This window comes from Calonectris borealis, chromosome 21 (genome assembly GCF_964195595.1).
Source record: "Calonectris borealis chromosome 21, bCalBor7.hap1.2, whole genome shotgun sequence".
Classification (NCBI taxonomy): domain Eukaryota; kingdom Metazoa; phylum Chordata; class Aves; order Procellariiformes; family Procellariidae; genus Calonectris; species Calonectris borealis.
In genome coordinates, this window is record NC_134332.1 from 4735753 (window position 1) to 4754610 (window position 18858).

At 48.1% G+C, this 18858-nt stretch overlaps 1 protein-coding gene across 1 annotated transcript in view; it reads right to left on the reverse strand.

Moving 5' to 3' along the window:
- The window catches only part of PAPPA (pappalysin 1), a 179479-nt gene that overhangs the window by 21373 nt on the left and 139248 nt on the right, over positions 1–18858 (reverse strand). Inside the window, exons 14-19 of the mRNA XM_075170430.1 lie at positions 17866–18034; positions 11178–11361; positions 8373–8583; positions 7593–7764; positions 4068–4215; positions 1289–1398 (exon numbers count right to left, since the gene is read on the reverse strand). Of these exons, the coding sequence (XP_075026531.1) occupies positions 1289–1398; positions 4068–4215; positions 7593–7764; positions 8373–8583; positions 11178–11361; positions 17866–18034 (994 nt within the window). The remainder of the gene's footprint in view (positions 1–1288; positions 1399–4067; positions 4216–7592; positions 7765–8372; positions 8584–11177; positions 11362–17865; positions 18035–18858) is intronic.

Below are 18858 nucleotides of genomic sequence, written 5' to 3' on the forward strand. Positions count from 1 at the left end.
GTGAATGGGAAGCCGGGAAGGACACTGTGAGCTTGTCGTATTCTCTGGACTTAAGTTCCCCACCCCTTTCCAGGATTTATTGTTCCGTGTGAAATAGGGAAGTGTAAAGTGGCAGAGATTTTTGGAGCGGCTTGCTATCCACAGCCAAGGCCAGATTTCAAAAACACCAAACCCTGGGTACGTATTTAGGCATGTAGAGTAGCAAATAGACTGTCAAAGCTGCTCAGGACATGGTGGGGCTGTGTTGGCTGCTTGTTCTCCTCCTAAATGGAGTTCAAGTGCGTAAAACGGACTCCTGCAAAGCCAGGGCCAAGTATGTAAAAGCCAACAGTGTTTCCTCAAGCACCACCAGCAACCTGCACCCTGGTGACATGTGACGTGCCAGCGTCTTCCGACATGCACTTGAGCATGTCCAGATAAACGTCCACACCTACAGAAATACCGCGCAGGCACAAGCGCCTGGTTACAGGCATTTCTAGGGCACGTTTGTGCAGATGGCATGAGGGTTTTCAGAAAGAGGTAGATGAGTGTGTCTGGCACTGGTATCCAAGCGTAGGCATGAAACCAAGCAGCTATTTGCTGCAAGTGGCACGCGTGTGCAGGGGTGAGCGTGTGTGCAAGGTGCCGTATATGGGTGTGCATGGCCCCATCGGGGCAGACCGATGCCGGCGTGCGCTGGAGGACGCACAGGACGGAGTGCCGTGAGCAGTTAATGCTGCCTGCACCTTTGCAGCAGGCAGGAGGAAGGAGTGGTGACCTCTGGAAGGGGCTGTGCTGAGCAGGCATCTCTCGCATGCGGGCGAAGGGGCGGGGGGAGGACTCAGCCAGCTCTGCTGGTTTGGGAAATGAAATACCCTCTGTATCAGCTTCTTTTGTCATCCGAAAGCAGTGCAGAAAAATCCAGCCCTGCCACCCAAAGAATGCAAAATACTGAACGGGAGGAAGAAAAAAAAACCTGGCCAGTGCCCTTTCTCTCCCTGTCCATCACATCCTTCTGTGTGATGAATCATGTTTTCCAGATCACACCCACTGTAGGTGCTGGGTGGATCTGGGGCCTTTACCTTGAACTGACTTTCACTGGGAAATCACAGAGAGAAAGCAACTTGGAGAGAAAGCCACCACATTACAGAACAACATGCAAAGACACAACAAAAATCAGGAATTCTTTTCTAAAGGGCAGAATTCCTGATGTACTCCCCTCATTGAATGAACCACGGGTAACGCTGTTCACTCACTGCACGTAAACATGCAACAAGGGATACAGTTAGGGAAATCGTCAGGCACTGACCTTCACTCTTTGAGGGTTCATCCAGTGCTGGATGTCTTGCACAGTCTCGTTCACGCGCAGGAGGATGGGCTCGTGACTGTGATCCAGACATGAGGTGGTACACTCCGCGCCTGCACGAAACACGGAGAGGATAAAGCTAAAGGATAAGGCAAGCAGCTTCTGACCCTTTCAGCATCCTTCCAGCTGAAGGACAGGATTAGGGCTCGTTTTTCCTAAATTGCAATTAGCAGTCAACCATAACTATCAGATATCTTCTAGCCACACATGAAATGCTGAGTACAACCCTGCACCGCAGCAGGAGACCGTGGGGGTGGCAGATATTCCAGGGCCTTTTTGTGTGAGCTGCATATCTAGGTATTTCTCTGGTTATTAACTCCAAGAAGGGGGTCAGGTTTTGTGCTTTCAGGTCATCAAGAAAATGCGAAGGTTTTTCCGTTTCAACTGCTCTTTCAAGCAATGGGACTGATTAAGCAGAGGCTGTCAAACTCATCTCACCTATGACATGACAAAAACCTACCGTTTGATCTGTCAAATTTACAGACCTTCAATAATAATGTTTCGGAGGGTGACCAAGCCTAATGATATTGCAGACGAGCTATCACCTAAGTCCCACAGTCGATAAGAAGTACGCAGAGAGGTAATGATGGCTTTGTTCACACATAAACCTGCTTTTTCTCTGATTAACTGTCATGCCCAGTGGGAATCCTGTCCTTTCTTTATTAAAACATGCTGCGATACTCTGCAGCAATATCCCAGAGCCCTGTGGTGACACAACCGTAAGCCCTAGTGTGTTGGACCATTACCATTTCCCCCCTGGAAAATCACTCTTGAATGGCACAGCTGCTGCAATCATGTCATTAGGATTTCTGCACTCCAATCAGCGCTGGGGGAGGAATTAATCTCCGCGCTGGTTTGGAGAGCTGAACCTTTGGCTCAACACACACCTCAGCCTGGAAGGGCAGATTAGGTGTCTGAGGAATTACCGAAGGCGTGTGGGATTCATAGGGACCACGACTGGATGCTATTATTTCCCCCACCTGCTTCTGCCTTCTCACGTGCTCCCACATGGAGGAGTCAGTGGGAGCGGAGCAGACCCGGGATGTTGAGCAGGACGGGGAGCGCTTGGGGTTTGTTTTGCTTTCCCAGTGCATATGGTAGCAGCTCCACGGACCTGCTGGATGAGTGCCTGTTGACGCTAGCCCTACTGTGAGTAAGTGGCAGGAGAGCACCTTCTCAGAAGGACATCAATCAGGCTTCCATAAACACACAAAAAAGAGAAAACCCCAACAACCTGATCCCAAAAGGTGGTGCTGGGCGAGCCTAACAAAGTGTGTGGTATGTCTCCACCTGCTGAGGATAAGAGCCAATGGCCGCTGTGCCCTCGCTGAGCTCTCATAGAGGATCCGTCCCACCTCCATGATGGCTGCATGGTCCCATCCCAGGATCAGGCCCGCCGGACCTTGCATCTGGGATCGGCACCTGCCGGTGTCCCAGCAGGGCTGGGACAGGACCGAGGGCTGGCAGGCGCCCGCTGCCCGGGCAGCTGCAGACCCTCCTGCTTCCAGCACTGAGATGCTCCCCTCCAAACCAGGAATCGGTATTTCTCTCTGTGCAAAAACCTGGCCGGCCGCAGGAGGTAACCTCATCTCAAGGGTAAAACGCCTCGCCACATTAAGAGTCGCCGCAGCCTGCTCGCCGCTCGCTCTCCTGCGCTCCGCCACGCTATTTACGCTTACGGAAAGGAGCGGCTCGGAATTGTTTTGATATATGATCTGTAATTGGCATGATTACAGAGCGGTGATCTCATCCAGGTTGTGTTCTCCTCCCCGGGGAGGGAACACAAGGAGGCTCGTGGTCCCTCCCATGGCTGTGATATAATGAGGGAGCCGCGCAACGAGGAAATTTCTCCAAGTTCAAAGGGACAGGCGGAGGGAGGAGGGGGCTGGCAGGGGCTGGGAGTGGGGCTGCAGGAAGGGGCCTCACAGATCTGCACGGGCTGCAGCCAGTGCAGCTCCCGCTGCAGCCCTTACAGCAGGGACACCTCAAAACCAGGGGCTGAAAATACAATATAGTGTATTTTCAGTGTGTGGTCTATCCCTCCCTCTGCCTGGGTGACACAAAGCAAAGCTGAGCGCAGGAAGCGCCCCAATGCTCATCGCTCCTTGCAGAGTGACCAGGTACCACAGAAGGAAGGGGGAAAACATACCCTTACAACAGCTCCTAAACAACTGTCACACCAAAGGGGATGCTCAGCTGTTCTCATGTTCATTCTGGAGAGACCTGAATTATCCTGATGCTGCGCTTCCCTGCCAGCTTCCTGCCTTTCAGCCTCTGGGGTGTGCGTGTGTGCATGAGGTTGAAGGAGGGGGATATTCCAAAAGTGTAAGAGCAAATGCCGGTACAATCTCTTCCTGTATTTTGAGGACTCGACGTGTCTCTGGCATAGTCTGGCTTGCTGGCTGCCCATTAAAACCAGCTGGCTAAGAAGGGACACGATGAAACTGGAAGTGCTGCAAGCAGCAGGCAACCAGAGCATGTTACATGATGCCTGGCCTCTCAAAGCTTCATGTTTCCTAAAAGCAGTTCCCTGAAATGCCTCCCATAGCAGCCTCTCACTCAGGCAAACAGATCCACAGGAGAAGGTGACTTCAAGGACTGCAGGCTCCTTCCTTCCTCCCTCTTATTCCCATCCTCTTCCTCGTCTGCTGTCCCACTGCTCCCCACTCCCGGCTGAGCTGCATCCCCCCACGGCAGACGCCCGGGGCTGGTGCTCACAAACCTATGCCGTAGCCGCTGGCGCACTGCAGCTTCAGGTGGCTGTTGAGCTGCGTGGGCAGCGTGCACTGGCCCTGCATTTCCCTGCAGAGATGAAAGGAGCCGCTCCAGGTGCCATCCTTCCGGCAGTGAATCACGTTGCTTCCACGGCCCTGGGAATGAGAGAAGGAGATAACGAGGATGGTCACAAAAACAACAGCAAGGAGAGGCTGAGAAGCGAGAAGCGGGCAGAGCTCAGCTGGGAGCAAAGTTCTGCTGGAGCTGGAAGAGCCCCCGGTTGGGACTGCCAGCCCTTGGGGGCAAGAAGGAGTTTTCTTCCAAAGAATAAAAAAAAAGGAAACCTGCATTGCATACAAACACACCCACACTCTCCTCTTCTGTGTAATGCAATGTCTCTACAAGGCCCTTGCAAAGTCTCTACCTTAAAATAGACCCACTGCAGTTGCGATAAAGGTGCATTCACCCCATTTGCCTTCTTTCCTGTTGTTGAGAGGTTTGTGTTGAATGCAGACCTCTTCCCTCTTCCCATTTCCTGACTAGTTGTATCATCTTTGTCTCGAAAAAGAAAGAATCCCCAATGGCCATCTGAAGGAGGAAGGAAAGCGGGACACGAGCAGGGATGCTTAGCAGGGCAGAACGTGCTCTTTAGAGCTTGGCTGCCTTGAGTAACAGCAAGCGAAGAGGCTGAGACAGACACGCACAGAGGCAGGTGGAAAAGAGAAAAAAATCCTCTGGTGTGGGAATGGGCGAGGAATAGAATATGACATTTCTCTTATAGAAAAGATTCTCTGTATGATACTGAAGAATGAATACCAAAGTCCGAGGGGAAATATCTTGCCCTTTAGAAACAACAAAGGAGCGCACAGGCAATCTTTTGTCAGATCTATCCTCATGGCATTGGGGATTTCTGCACAAGCTGTTCTGCAGGATCTGCGAGCCCAACTGCCATGGGGTAATGTGGGACATTCAACAGGAGGATGTCTGGTGTGGCTGGGCTCCAAACCTCCCGCGGGGTCCTTGCTGGGTGGGAGAACCATGCAGGATCTCTGCTTCTCCTCACCCATTTTACATGCCAGGCATGTTGCCTGCAATCTACCCACCCTGCTCTTGGAGACTGTGCTGGATATCTTTGGGGATCCTTTAGTACGCTGTCTGTGCTGGGATCCCTGCAGGGCTGCTGAACTTTTCTCAGGAGCTCTTCCCCACGACCCACGCCCGTTGTTGCACAGGGCTCTGCACAAGCCCCTGGTACCGGCGCGGAAGATTGCACAGCCTTCAGTCTTAGTCTTGTCCTTAATATCCTAATGCTTTTTTTGCTCAGCTTTGTTGATGAACACAATGTTTAGTGAGATGCAAAGTGGTCTTATCAGCAGACTACTGCGTGGGACCTGCTTCCCCTTCTCTAGACATCTGGCCATTGCCAGAACTAATAAGAAAATCATATGAAAGGATGATGGACCAGATGGACTCAGGGTGTGATCCAGCTTGGTGACTCTCACCTAAGGGCCAGTTTGGCAGAGACTGATTAATATAGATCTGACTATTCATATGACTTGTGCACAATATTCAGAAATGGAAGACTCTTGCTCTGGGTGCCAGGGGAGGTACCTGCTTAAATGACCATCACGTTCCTGGTGATTAAGAGATGCCATATGTACAGCTGAATAATGATCTTTCAGCGTGGTGACATATTCAGGAAGAGATCGCTAAGTGATAATTGAGCACAATTTGCTGTTTTAGCAAGTGTGGTGCACTTCCATTGCAATTTGCATGCCAGGGTTCAAGCATGATTTTTAAAGGTAAGCCATGAAACCTGATTTATGTTCCTGGAGCTGGTTGTGTTTGAGGGTACTATTGTATAGTTTCTGCAACATACTCTGAGATCCCAGGATATCCATTGCTATAGTAACATACTGTCCATCATTCCCTGACCTGCAAAATCTCTTGTGAAAATCCCTGCTGGGTTTCTTGCTTGGATGCAACGTGCATTATCACCTTATATAGCTGAGAGAGACTTAGTGGGGTTTAATCCTTAAATAATTAACACCTCTCAAATGGTTTTGGCTTGTGCCAGGAGTCCTCCCTCTTTTTCTGTAGTCTATTTTCCGGGATATCTGGAAATACCTTTCTCTGTAAATCCCTTTCTCAAGATGTTATCTGCTCCTTTGCTTAAGGTGCTTTCGCAGCTGAACAGTCACACTCTTCCTTGCAGTGCACAGAGACATAGCTGTATCTCTCACTTTCCACAGCTCACTTCATTACTGCTGTAACCCTGACTCCGCTGCGTGCTCCTCTTCACGTTAAGCTCATTTAAAAGCAAACACAAACCCGTTACACCAGTTGCCGTTACCCTGGTGGCCCCACTTTCCCCTGCATGGCAGCGATGGTAAATGTCTTCAGCCACGCTGACCAGTCTGAACAAGTGGCAGAGGCACAAAGCCACAGACGCCGTATCCCAGAGCTCGCACCCAAACTGCACCCAGGCGTGCAACTTCTCATTTCAGAAGGCTCGTAACCTCTCCTAAGTCTTATACAAGGAAACTTTTTCAGGTGCCCTGATGCAAAACCCCAGGGCTCTGCTTGCTGTCTCTGTGAAGAGGGCAGGCCAACCTGGCAGGGAACGGGGGCAGCAATCGGCTTTTGACATTTGAGCAGGTGTCAGAGGTGTCTTTCAGACCACTGGCCCTAGGGCAGGGTTGGTGCCTTTTAATATGTCCTTAGAATCTGGAATGATATTAAAAGGCCTTTGACAGAGCACTCCCGGCTCTCTGCAGCATGTGTAGTAGCAGCAGCTTCTACATCCCCACTTTCTCTTCCCAAGCGTATTAAGCAGCAGCAGCACTTCTGGGAGAAGTTATTTCTCTCACAAACTGTAATTACCTCTGGTGACGAAAACTAAGCATTCCAAACAAGATACTAAAGGCCAGACCTTCTCGTATCAGTGAACACAGCTCTTAGGAAGTCAAAGGCAACACACTGATTTATGCCAGATGAGGATCTGACCCTTGATGCCAAATGACACCTTCACAGCCAGAAAAACATGAAAGTTTAGAGACAGTTCACCTGAATAGCTGTAATCCCTATAAAGTTAAATTATCATATGGCACACATACATATAACGATAATGAGAAAAAGAATTGGAGAGAAAAGCAAGATAAAATGGAATGAACAAATACGACAAGTGCGGGTAACTCATAACCTACTTACTTTCATTCATTACTCCTTATTTTCTAGCTAGATCACAGAGCCACTGAGGCAGATTTTTCAGCCACTTATTGTCCGGAAACAGTAAGTCACTCACTGCTAGTCCTCTATGGGTAATAGTTAATACCATTAAAATAATATTTCCAGGCTCTTCGCAGTAGCTCTCTCCCTCTGCTTTAATTATGTATTTCCCTTCTCCATTTCTCCGTCTCTGGTCTCAGAAGAGCTCAATGGCACTCGGCCCCTCCAAGATCAGGGTCCTTAGGGAACATATGATAAAACCACGCTTGTATGGGCTGAGATAATTTGGATAAGAGAGACTCACCGACTGATTGTCATCATCTTCGCACTTGATCCGGCACTCACTGTTGAACTGGAAGCCGTTGGAGCACTGGTAGAGCCCGTGAAACTTGGAAGGTGGAGGGTCACAGGTAACGGGCACGCAAGTGCCCGGCAGCCACGTGCCATCTTGCGTGCACTGGATCTTAAAGGCTCGCCTTTTTGTGCGGAAAAAAACAAGACCATTTAGTGAGCGGCTGAGTCAGCTAAGAGCCTCTAAAGCCTCTGAGCTCTGCTAGCAGGTTGCAGGGGATGGGTGTGCTTGAGCTTTTAACACTTGGGGAACAAGTTGTGAATCTGCGTCATGAGGTCTCTGAGCAAAAATAACGATTATTTGCAAAGCCAACATTGAGCTGCCCAGCCTAAACTCCTCTTTTGGCCTTGGACACATCTCCCAAAAACTCCACTTCCCAGGCTTGCGGGCTGTGGTTGGTTTGAAGTGGGTTTGTGCAGGGTCAGAAGTATATGATAGCACTAACCCTTTCCTGCAGAGTTTCAAAGGGGACTCCCCAGCCTGCATATCAAAGGGCTATTTCTAAGGTAAGGTCTGTTTTTTGAGCACTAGTTAGGACTTTCAAAGAAGCCTAAGTGAGCTAGGTGCCCAAATCCCCTTGAAACTTCACAACTATCTGTATGAAGGAATTGCTCAGTGATATACCCTACAGCACATACCGTCTGTTATAAACAGCCCATCCCTTTCCCAAAATCATTTTAACTCGTGGCCTTCTGAATCATGCTGACTGCATGGCACTACTTTTTCACGTACTTTCTTGCTTTTCTGGAGGATCCAGGGACATGGTAACCTGGTTTGCATTTGTACTTGCAAAACGAGCCCACTTTGTGCTTATCTTCTCGGCAACGAGTAGTCTGGAGATCTGCATTAGGGACGATGGAGGGTGCTCGACACATCAGCTCACACAGGGCCTCCGGAAAGGACCACAGCCCATCCTCCATGCAGGTCAAGTTGCTGTTGTTTCCTAAGAACAGTGAGCAAAGTTAACAACGTTCAGCAGGACTATTTTTTTCAAAACATCGTTACACCCATAATATATCAAAAGCCACCCCAGTTGGTTTGACAAATTCAACTGTGTATGTCCTATGCATTTTCTCTTTCTAGATGATGGCATTAAATCATTACGGACTCTGTTTTCAGATGACAGGCAGACAGTGCTTATTTCAGGAAATGCTATAGCATAGGGGAAACCACACTGGCTTTGTAATCTTTTGTATTTCTCTTCCTTATTTTGTTCTTCTCTGAAAGGAAGCTTGCTTCCTACATCAACCCCCTCCTCTCCAAAGTCATGGCATTAACAGAGGGTTTGGTGCCATTACATTCTTCATTCTGCTTCTGTGTTATATCTCTTCCCTGAATCTGTCCTTTTCATTTCAATTTTGAGCCTTTTGGAGCAGCATCTGTTAGTATTAGAGTCACTACTCCAACACAATGAGGAGCCATTCTCAGCTGGGGACTCTCAGTCCTTGGGGACTACTGTGATAAATACGATTCATAATACTCATTAGAGACTCATTTTCCTTAGGAAGCTTTCTTGGCCAGCACCTCAAAGGTAAAAGGTACAATAGATCTATTTGCCTCTGCTGTGACCTACTTGACTTCAGAAGGTTAAGCTAAAAGTAGCCTAGTCTCAGTGTATTTTACATTCTTTGTTATTTTATACCGTATGTTGAAAAGGAATAAGCTTTTCCTAAGAAACAAAGCACAGCTATGAGCCACTAACCCTTCTAAAAATCCCTAATACTCTATTGAAATCCCCGAGCATTGCTGCAGGAACTCTTCTCAACCCACAAGGCATATTTTCAACAGTAAGCCAACTTCGGAGTTATCCAAAATAATACTGACAAACTGCTAACCCCAGAGCAATGCCATCTCTCTGAGAGGGAAGGAAGAGAGCCGGGGCATGAGGCTGGAATTCAAAGAAGAAGAAAACAAAAGGCTCTGGAGGGCTCAGGAAGGTATGTGGAGGAGCCCTTCTGCCCTACCCACAAAGATAAGAGAAGCCGCATTAAATCAGCCCTGGCTTTCTCTCTCCCCTCCCCAACTGCAGATGATTGCAGAGGTATTTTGTGCAGAAGGGAGCTCTTTTCTAGAGCACCAGCATGCTCCTCTGCTCTGACTCATGCAGAGCTCTGCAGACCAGCCGTGGTGATATCATACTTGCCACTGCAAAGTGATAAGCTGTGACATTACCAACAGTGGCTGTCATGACGTCAGTGATTGAATTAGGCATGAGTCATTCGAACACCATTCTCCAGAAGCTTAGTAGCAACATCTATTAGTCATCACCGATGGCTGTACACCAAATGGTGCCTTTACCTCACAGCTCACAGAGTTTCTGGACAAAAGCGAAGGGATGCTACACAGCACAGCTGCACCCCCTGACCTGCATCCCTCCAGCTACCCCCGCCGCAGTCATCAGCTGAAGCTCTTGTTGGTCATGACGAATATAATTATTTTCACTGCCCCCTCAAAAAAATTCCAGGCATTTTCAATGAAAAAACACCTCTTATTGAAGATGACCCTCTGAATGTATGAACAGAAAAAAGGAATTCTTTGATAAAAATCTCCCCTTCGAGTAGTCTCAACTTTCACTGTGTGCAGGCTGCTTGTGGTTACTCTCCTAAGTCGGAGTTAGAAGAATTAAGCAATTTGGTTATCTATGAAGAAATCAACACATCTTTTCACTGAAATGAAGAATACTTCCCATGCCTCTTCTGGGGTTTGCAATGAATCCTAGCAGAAAAGGTGATATCACATGTACAAAAAAAGCGTTTGTACCTGAGTTGACAACAGCAGTTAAGATTACTGTACTTCAAGATGACAAGTTAATTTGGCTCTAATGTTCCTTCAAATTAACAATGATATCTTTTCGTGTTTCCTGAGGACCAGATCAAAAAGGGTAATGTGCCAGTGAGCAGAAGAGTTGATGGCGCTGAGAAGATGATGGGGATGCTAGCAGAAAAGCAGCAGGGAAGAAGATGGGGGAGAAAAGGAAAGAAGGCAGCAGAGTGTGTTATTTTTAAGAAAAAAATATTGTAGAGGGTCCCAAACAAGAAGAGGAGAGAAAGGTCAGAGGTAGAGCAAGGTGAGTGTGCAAAAGGAGAGAGGTGATGGGTGGATTAGGAAAAACAGTGATGGGGGCTGTGCCACTGGGACATGGGACTTTCAGTCTTCTCCTGCCTTTCCAATTACATGGAGGAGGCATAAAAGGAAGACAGACACAGAAAACAGAGAAAGCATGGGAAAGAAGATGAGAGAGTTCAATTTGATTTATCCCCATGACTTTTCTATGTTTTGGTTGTATGGAAGCAATATTCACTGTCATTACTGCCTGGCCAGCCGTGATCAAGGAAAGGTCAAAGGAAGGTAATAGAGAGACACAAAGGAACTTAACTTCTAATATAAATAAACCTTCCCATAGAGTCTCATAATTCTTCATACTTAAAATATCATGAATAATTCTAAAACAACAGCAACAGTAACATGTAGTGCTAGAAACAGTCTGTGTTAGCCGTGCAGCTATCCCCAGGTCACTGCGCAGACACCCTCCGATACCTTTCAGAAGAGCAGGAGGTCGGCAAGTGAAGGAGCATTTCTTGCCAAAGGTGGTCCCCTCGCTGCAGTTGAAGGTGGCTGGGTAGACATGGTACTGGTCTGGGACACCGCAGTCCACGGGCTCGCAGGTCACCTGCTTGTTCCACTTCCCATCCGTGCAAGTCATGGTGATGCTGGACTCCATCTGGAAAGAGACACAGGCCTACAGCCACCCCAGCCAGCCAGGCAGAGATCAAAACCATTTCAAGCCTAATAACAGCCATTATTTTGGCTCACAAGTTAAGCAAAACTGGGCCTGATCGCTACCATCATCATTTGGACAGCAGCTACTAAAACCACCAAGGTCCCTCAAGAAACAGTGTCAGAGAACCAGGATGTATTTCTGTTGCCTGCGGGGTGAGACACCAAAGTGCTTCAATATAAAGAGCCGAGCACTACAAATCATCTGAACTCTTGCCTGCATCGCCTCCGGAGACAAGCCGGGAAGCCTGCTGCTCTGCCCTGGATCCGAAAGGAGCGTGCAAGTCTGAGCTGTCTGGAGCCGACAGCTCTCCCCGCTCCCAGCCACCTTGGCAGTGACACAGCCACTCCAAGGGGATCCCCGTGTACTTCTCACTCCTGGGTTTGAAGTAAAAGCCAACCTGACATGAGCCCATTTGTGACTCCCATCCCAGGCTCTCCCAAGAGGTGCACCCACCCTTGGACTGGGGTACCAAGGGAGGTGGCCTGGGCCATGTCAACATTGTGTTCAGCTACTGACAGCTCCTGTTACGGCTTCCACTACCAGAGGGCCCCAAGGCTCAAATGAAATCAGGGCTCTGCTGCCCTGGCACCGGGGGTACACCCGCTGAGGGACAGCCTTTCTCCTGGAGGAGTTTGCACTGGACAGACCCAAGAGCATCCTGCCCGTACGTTCACCTGGCACGTGAGAGGTGGCATACGGAGTCAGTGCCTGTGCTCTGACTTCCCTAATGTCACTCCACCGTCATAGCTACACAGAAGCTACACTTCTATGGATTTGAGGAATAATCCGAACAATGCAGCAGAGTGAAATCCTGAAGTGCTAGGGAGAGAGAAAAAAAAGGGGGGGAGGTAAAGGAGCCACCCGTCCAAAGCTAAGGTGAAGAATTTACTGGGTGACGGAAGGACAAACAGATGTTGGCAAAGAGAACAGAATAAACAACATATCCACTTTCTAATTAAAAAGGAAAAATTATTAAAAACTAGAAGTGAAGAATCTGAAAGTAGGACTCTTCTCTCCATACCAGAATAAAGAGAGGGACAGAAGAAAAAGAAATGTGAGAAACCCAAACACGAGAAGGGGAAGAGACTCGTGAGGAATCTGACCAAGCCGTACAGCAGCACTCCTCTGCCTCCGGGGAATATTTTATTCAGGGCTGGGACGCTCACAGGAGATTTGCACCGCCGACCATTGATCTGGGTTTATAAAAGGAAGGGGAATTTTTCTAGCACACATCAAAGGGACCTGGATTCCCTTTTTGCAAAAACACCCTAATGGTTTCAACAGAAGTTCAGACCTGTCTCCCTTTGATATATGGTTGCGTTCAGAATGGAAAAAGCAGTCCCAGAGCTGAGAAACTGGACACTTCCCAAGTGGGCACAAAACCCCTTTTCTAGATCGTGGAGTTTATTTAAACAGGGAGCACTGCTGATGGAAAAAAATCTCGTTTCTACAAATTCAGAGCACATTCTGGGATTCTCAGACGCTCAGGTGAAGTGACACTTTGTGTTCTCATTCCCAATCATTTTGGTCCCAAGTGGCTATTAATTCTGCCTTTGTCACTTATCCGAATATCTGCACCATTAAGAAGTAGATATATTCTGTAGACAGTTGATGACTTGATGATGCCTGTGCTTCCAGGACGTTGCCATGTGATGGCCACAGGAGAAGGAATGATACAGCATATTCCCATGTCTTCATAACCCACACACAGCAGCATCACCACATTTGCACTCCAGGCTGGGCTGCTCCAGCATTCAGCAAAGCCTCCATTTCCCTTAACAGATGCTATCATCAAATAACACTCCAGCACTGTGGCTGCTGGGCACCTTGACAGCAGGAGGTTAAAACATAAAACCAAGCTATTGATGTCAGGGGCTATCCAAATGTTATGGAAAAGACACGGGTCTTGCACTGTATCTTGCTCGATGCTGGATCCACGCTGAGCACAGGGAAGCTCTATCAAGTGATAGGAGATTCAACTCCAAGAACTCAGTTATTAGTGTTGGTGTAATCTAATTTAGGAATAAATGATTGTTCCTACCAGCTGACACTGGCTGCTGAGACACAGTATGGTGCACAAAGGAGTTTCTCTAACAACAGGGTTGCACATCGGATGTACCTTTACAGAACACCAAATAAACAGTGCAAATTCAGAATCCGGAATATAACACAAAAATTTAAGCAGAAGCCATATCTGTGCATGACAGTCACATCTTACAGAAAATGGGCAAGAACGTTTTGCCCAAGCTAACACTTGTGAGAGTATTTCAGCTGCAGCCGTGGTCTTTGTTAGCAGAAAGCTGCAGGACACTACGGCCTGCTGGAAAGGCAACGTGCCTGGGGTCACCCCTCCTTGGAAGGGATCCCTCATTAGAGCCATACACCCACTGCACTTTATTTCTGCCCCTGTTCTAGACCTTGATGTGAAAAAAAAAAGAAGAGTCTCTCCACGTTTTCATCTCTGAGATCTTCCCCGTGGTACTTTCCCAACAAAACACTAACCAAATCTGGAAGAGTCACCTTCTTCCAGACCCATATGACTTCTCCTCTTCCTGGCACACTGGCAAGGCCATTCCCACGCAGAGAAGCTGTGCCCATGTGGGTAAGACCCTGGCTTCTCAGCTTTTTCCAGTAATTTGTTCCACACTTTGTATGATGGAAGCTGAGGTTTTCAAGGTCAGACATAATAATGGCACATTTTAGAGCATGTCTATCATGTCATCACTTCAAGCAAAAGGAGCACATGCGTTTCTGCAGCAGAACATAACAGAGAACACTCCCCGCAATGGAGACAAAGACTAGTGGCTTTGACTGGAAGCACAGAGGACAACCCTAACAAGGAAATTATTGCAGATGGCACCCACCAGCTTTCAGCTTCTCCCTCTTGCAGGTGGGACCATTGCAGGGCAGGACCCCAGGCTGCTGAGCAGGAGCCCGGCTCTCCCCAACATACGCTGCACCTCGGGGAGGGTATTTCCAATCGACAGCACGAGCAGTGCCGCCTTTGGATCCGGCACTGGGTCTTTGTGGCAGCATCTGCAGCTCCCACCCGAAGCCTGAGCGGGCAAGTGCCTGTTTCGCCTGTCTGATCTGACAAGGTCACCCAGCTCACAGCAGTCCATACGAAGCACTTGGCTTTCTCATCTGGTTTATTAGCTGTCACTTTGGGCACTTTGTGCTGCTTTGACTGGCATCACAGCAACCGCTTCCCTTCATGTCCTGCCTTCCAAAAGAGGCTTACGCAAGGAGGGAGGGTAGGTGAGGAGGAGAAAAGAGGGGAAAAAAAAAGGTCCTCCAAAGATACAGTGTGCAGTATAGTGAAGAGGATGCAAACTTAAACAAATCTGGTGCCAGAAAGATTTGTTTCTTGGGACTTTTAACAGCCTGGGAGAATTCATGTCTCCTTCCTGCTGCCCAAGATCCCAGCCGGCTCCTTCTTCAAGCGATGCTTCACGTGTGAAGTTTCCTCTCCTTAAAAATGAACAGCTGTGCCCTCCCCTCTAAGTATTCTTCCACTTCTGCCCACTACTGTGCCTCTAATTGAACCCACATGAGCCGCGCTTTCTTTTCCTGGCATGATTGATGATGCCTTTGCACAACATTAGGGAGCTGCTGGGTTTTAAATAACACCTCTTGACCAGAGCAGCAGTGGTGGTAGCTTCAAGGAGAGATGACAACAAGTAACTGAATGAGCGGGGGCTTTCAGCGAAGGACAAGGGGGAGGAAAGCAGTGAAAGACAAAGGGGGAGAAGGGGGAGAAGAGAAGAAAGAGCGACGGAGTTGTCGGGGGGGTGGGAAGAAATCGGGGGGAAATGAAAACATCCCGAGATCTGCTTTGTGAGGAAGATACATGAAGGATTTTGCTCCATTACTATGCAAACCCTTTTTTGTTGTTGTCGTTGAAGTCCCTAAATGAGGATGAGAGAGAGCCCAAGAGTCTATAAACAGCTCAGCTTTTTTTTCTTTTCAAACAGCAAACAGTTTCTACTGCACACAATGCTGATGGTTTTTAGGGTTTGGTGATTTTATGGAGTTTTAACAGAATTTGGGAATGGGAGCTTCTCAGAGAGCAGAGATGAATGAATTTTTTGCCCTAAGACTGATTAAAATGGTGGCTTCAGAAGACACAGAGGCCAGAAAGTGCAGAAACTGTTAAGAAGATTTTCAAAGACCTCTTAGATATAAAAGATTGATTTGAAATGTGACTTGTGCCCCTACATCTCTGAGGTGCTTTTGAAAATTTTGCTTTTAATTCTCTGTTCACCCTTTTTTTCTGCCTTTCAGTGAAACACGGAAGACAAATGTGGTTCAGATGCTAAACCAGGGTGTTTTCACTGGTCTGTCAATCATCTTCATCAGCATGCGGTGGTCATGGGCCACCGAGTTCAGTCTGCTCTTTAAGACGCTGCCCTTCACCTCAGCCTCCTCCCTACCCAAGAGTGTGAAACATCAGCATGTGCAAAGCTACTTTCCCTCCTCCTCTTCCTTGGGCAGCCCCCCACACTTTCAGTGAAATGAGAAAAAAATAGCTCTAGACCCTCAGATCAGTCAAACAAGCAAAATATCCAACTAAATGACAACAGCGAAACAACCAACAGCTTTGTGCAAGGTTCCTCAATCATGGCAGAAAGTCCCTCTGACCACAGATAACAGCCACATGCCCCATCTCATCTCCAATGCTCGTGATCAGAAGAGGAGCTGAAGCGGGGAAGCAATTGTGCAGTTCAATACAACACAATATGAGGAATCCAAACCACGGATTCCGGACTTTCTCAGATAATTCATTTCCACAAGTTCTGGCTTGAAGCACCTGACACAAAGAAATAAAACGATAGTGAAAGAAACTGCCTGTTCCTTTTCAACGGATCTCCGAAGCACATGAATAAACTTTTAAAGCATGTGTTTAACGTGCTTAGCTGAACATGGATATCTTTAAGATGCTCCACTCCTTCCCTGATTTGAGCAGTGAATGCACAGCACTGAGCAAAACAAAGCCATTGGCCTCAGGGTTTTTACTGGCGGAAAAAAGACGATGAAGTGCAATAGTAGACCAGGGTGAGAGGAAGCGTGTTGTAATAGGCAGTGAATCACGTTAGCTAGGGGTGCTAAAATCCTCCACTCCTGTCATATGAGTCTGATCAAGGCTCTGAAACCAAGCTTCTCAGAGCAAAACCATACACAGTTGGCTGAGCCTCCCCAAAAGGTACTTCTTGCGTTTAAATAACACAGGGCTGGTGAAACATGTTTAGGCTGTTTTATTTGGTTTGGGATTCCTGTGTGCTCAATGTACAGATCCCTTCCAACTATTTCCTGGTTCAGCCATTCAGGCTCGTTTGAGAACTTGTTTTCTGTTCTGTAAAAATGCTCAGCTGGAGCTGGGGTTCTGGTGCTGATGCCAATTAGGATGGAAGAGGCCCAGCTCGCGGGGTCCTGTATTTGTTTTGTAATTGAGTTGAAAGGGCTGACTCATTCCCCTCCATTCTGTCTCCCCCCTCTGCGAGCTGATGAAGAACACAGCATTTCACAAATACAGACAGGCTGCTGAGCGCCGCTGCCTGCCCCCAGCCCTCCCCGGCCCCAGATGTGTGTGCTGCCCCGACAACGCGCCAGAAGGTGCCGATGGGGGAAACCACCCCCACGTCGCGCTCACGGGATCCGGCACCATTTAGGGATGAGAGCACAAACTGGGGTGCCCGCGCTGCACCCGTGTATCCCGTGCACCCTGCTCCCGGCGGCATGCCGAGGCTGGGCCACGCTGCACATACACCTTGTCCACCTCCCCCTGCACAAAGCACATACTTTTTTTTGATGTTTAAAGAAATTGATAGTTTTCCTTGATACCCCACTCACTCCATCAGGACATGCTGCTTTTGTAGGACTGGATTATTAATGCACGGCTTAGAGAAGATGGGGAGTGCTCCCTGGCCCACCGGGGTAGGTTTTTGGTGCTTTGTTTGGAAGCAAAAAGGTTTGGGTGCTTCTTCTGCCCCCTTGATACCATGCATTTCTGCAGTGTCAGGGTGTGGTTGGGACTGTAACACTGCAAAGGACTTAAGACATTGTTAGCCTCAACCCGAGGAATAAAAATGAGATATTTTGCCCAGAAACTGGTTATGCAAAAAACCAAACACCCCACCCCCCAAAAACCAACCTAAGAAACACTGTTTGGCTGAGTAGAGCCAGTGAGATCAGAGAAGGCCTGAACGCATATTTAAACCTTTTGGGTTGAAAATTTCTAAATTTGGGGAACATTGAGCTTTGCTCACTGTCAGTACCTCTTCCTACGGAGTCAGATGGCTCCTATTCTGATGAGGAGTATTTGGATAAGGCCTTGTCCCAAGGCTGAGCTGAGATTTTGGGTTTTAGGCTGGGTTATTTCTCAATTTCTCCACATCTGTTTGCTCATCCCTGTCTGGAGGGTCACACAAAACCAGCAGAACAAACCTGGCTCTTGCTGAGATCGTCGTCTCGCTGGACTTGCAAAATGTAGCCTGTCTTGCAGCTCACGTTGCACTGGGCACCGTTGTACCACCCGCCACCGGTGCAGTTCAGCAGCGCGTTCTCGATCTCCAGCTTTTGGCAGTCGGTGGCTTCGCAGGAGTAGTGGACACAGCTAGGTGGGAGACAAGAAGTGGTATTTTTATTCAATTCATTTAATTCATTCCACAGGAGCAAGCGTGTCTGACTCACAAACTCATCACTTGTCAGGCAGCAGGTACCCAGCCTGCATACTGAACCCGACTCGGCAAAGGGCTCCTCCCCACCGAGCACACCCTCTAGTTACGTCTTCCGAAGGACAGGGATGGTGGTAACAGGGGTGATGACAATGAAAGCAAATCACAGATCTTGTGGCAAAAGGGAAGAGCCTGCCAATTCTGCAGAATTACTTTCTGTTCCGCAATATTCAACTGCACTGTGGCCTTCCTACTCCTGTACTAACACGCATCCATCCATCCATCCATCCACCCATCCATCCATCCCACGAAAACACTCTCCCTCAAAGAGCAGTCCTTACGCCCCATCCAATTTTAAATCTCTGCTGAATTCAGGAGTGCCCAGTACTGCCAGTGATGTGTGCATGTGTGTACGTGTGAGGAGGGGTTTCTTTGATAGACACTCTTATCTTTGAGAAACTCGATTGAAATCAACACATTCATTTTATTCCACTTCACGAGGAACACCAAACATCAGCTGTGTAGCTGTGTTGATAAGCTCTTATCAAGCTCAGCAGCATGCTGTCATTTCAGATCTCTCCGGTTGCTGTCCTGCCATCCATAAAATGTTTCCCTGGATGGAAACATCTGCTCTCCCTACAGTAAATTATTGTAACATTTAGCACAGCTTGTAAAAAGAGGTTTTTGTTTTATTTTTGTATACACGGAGATGTCTGGTTGACACAATATCTTTCACCATCTCTGATGACCTGTGTCAAACATT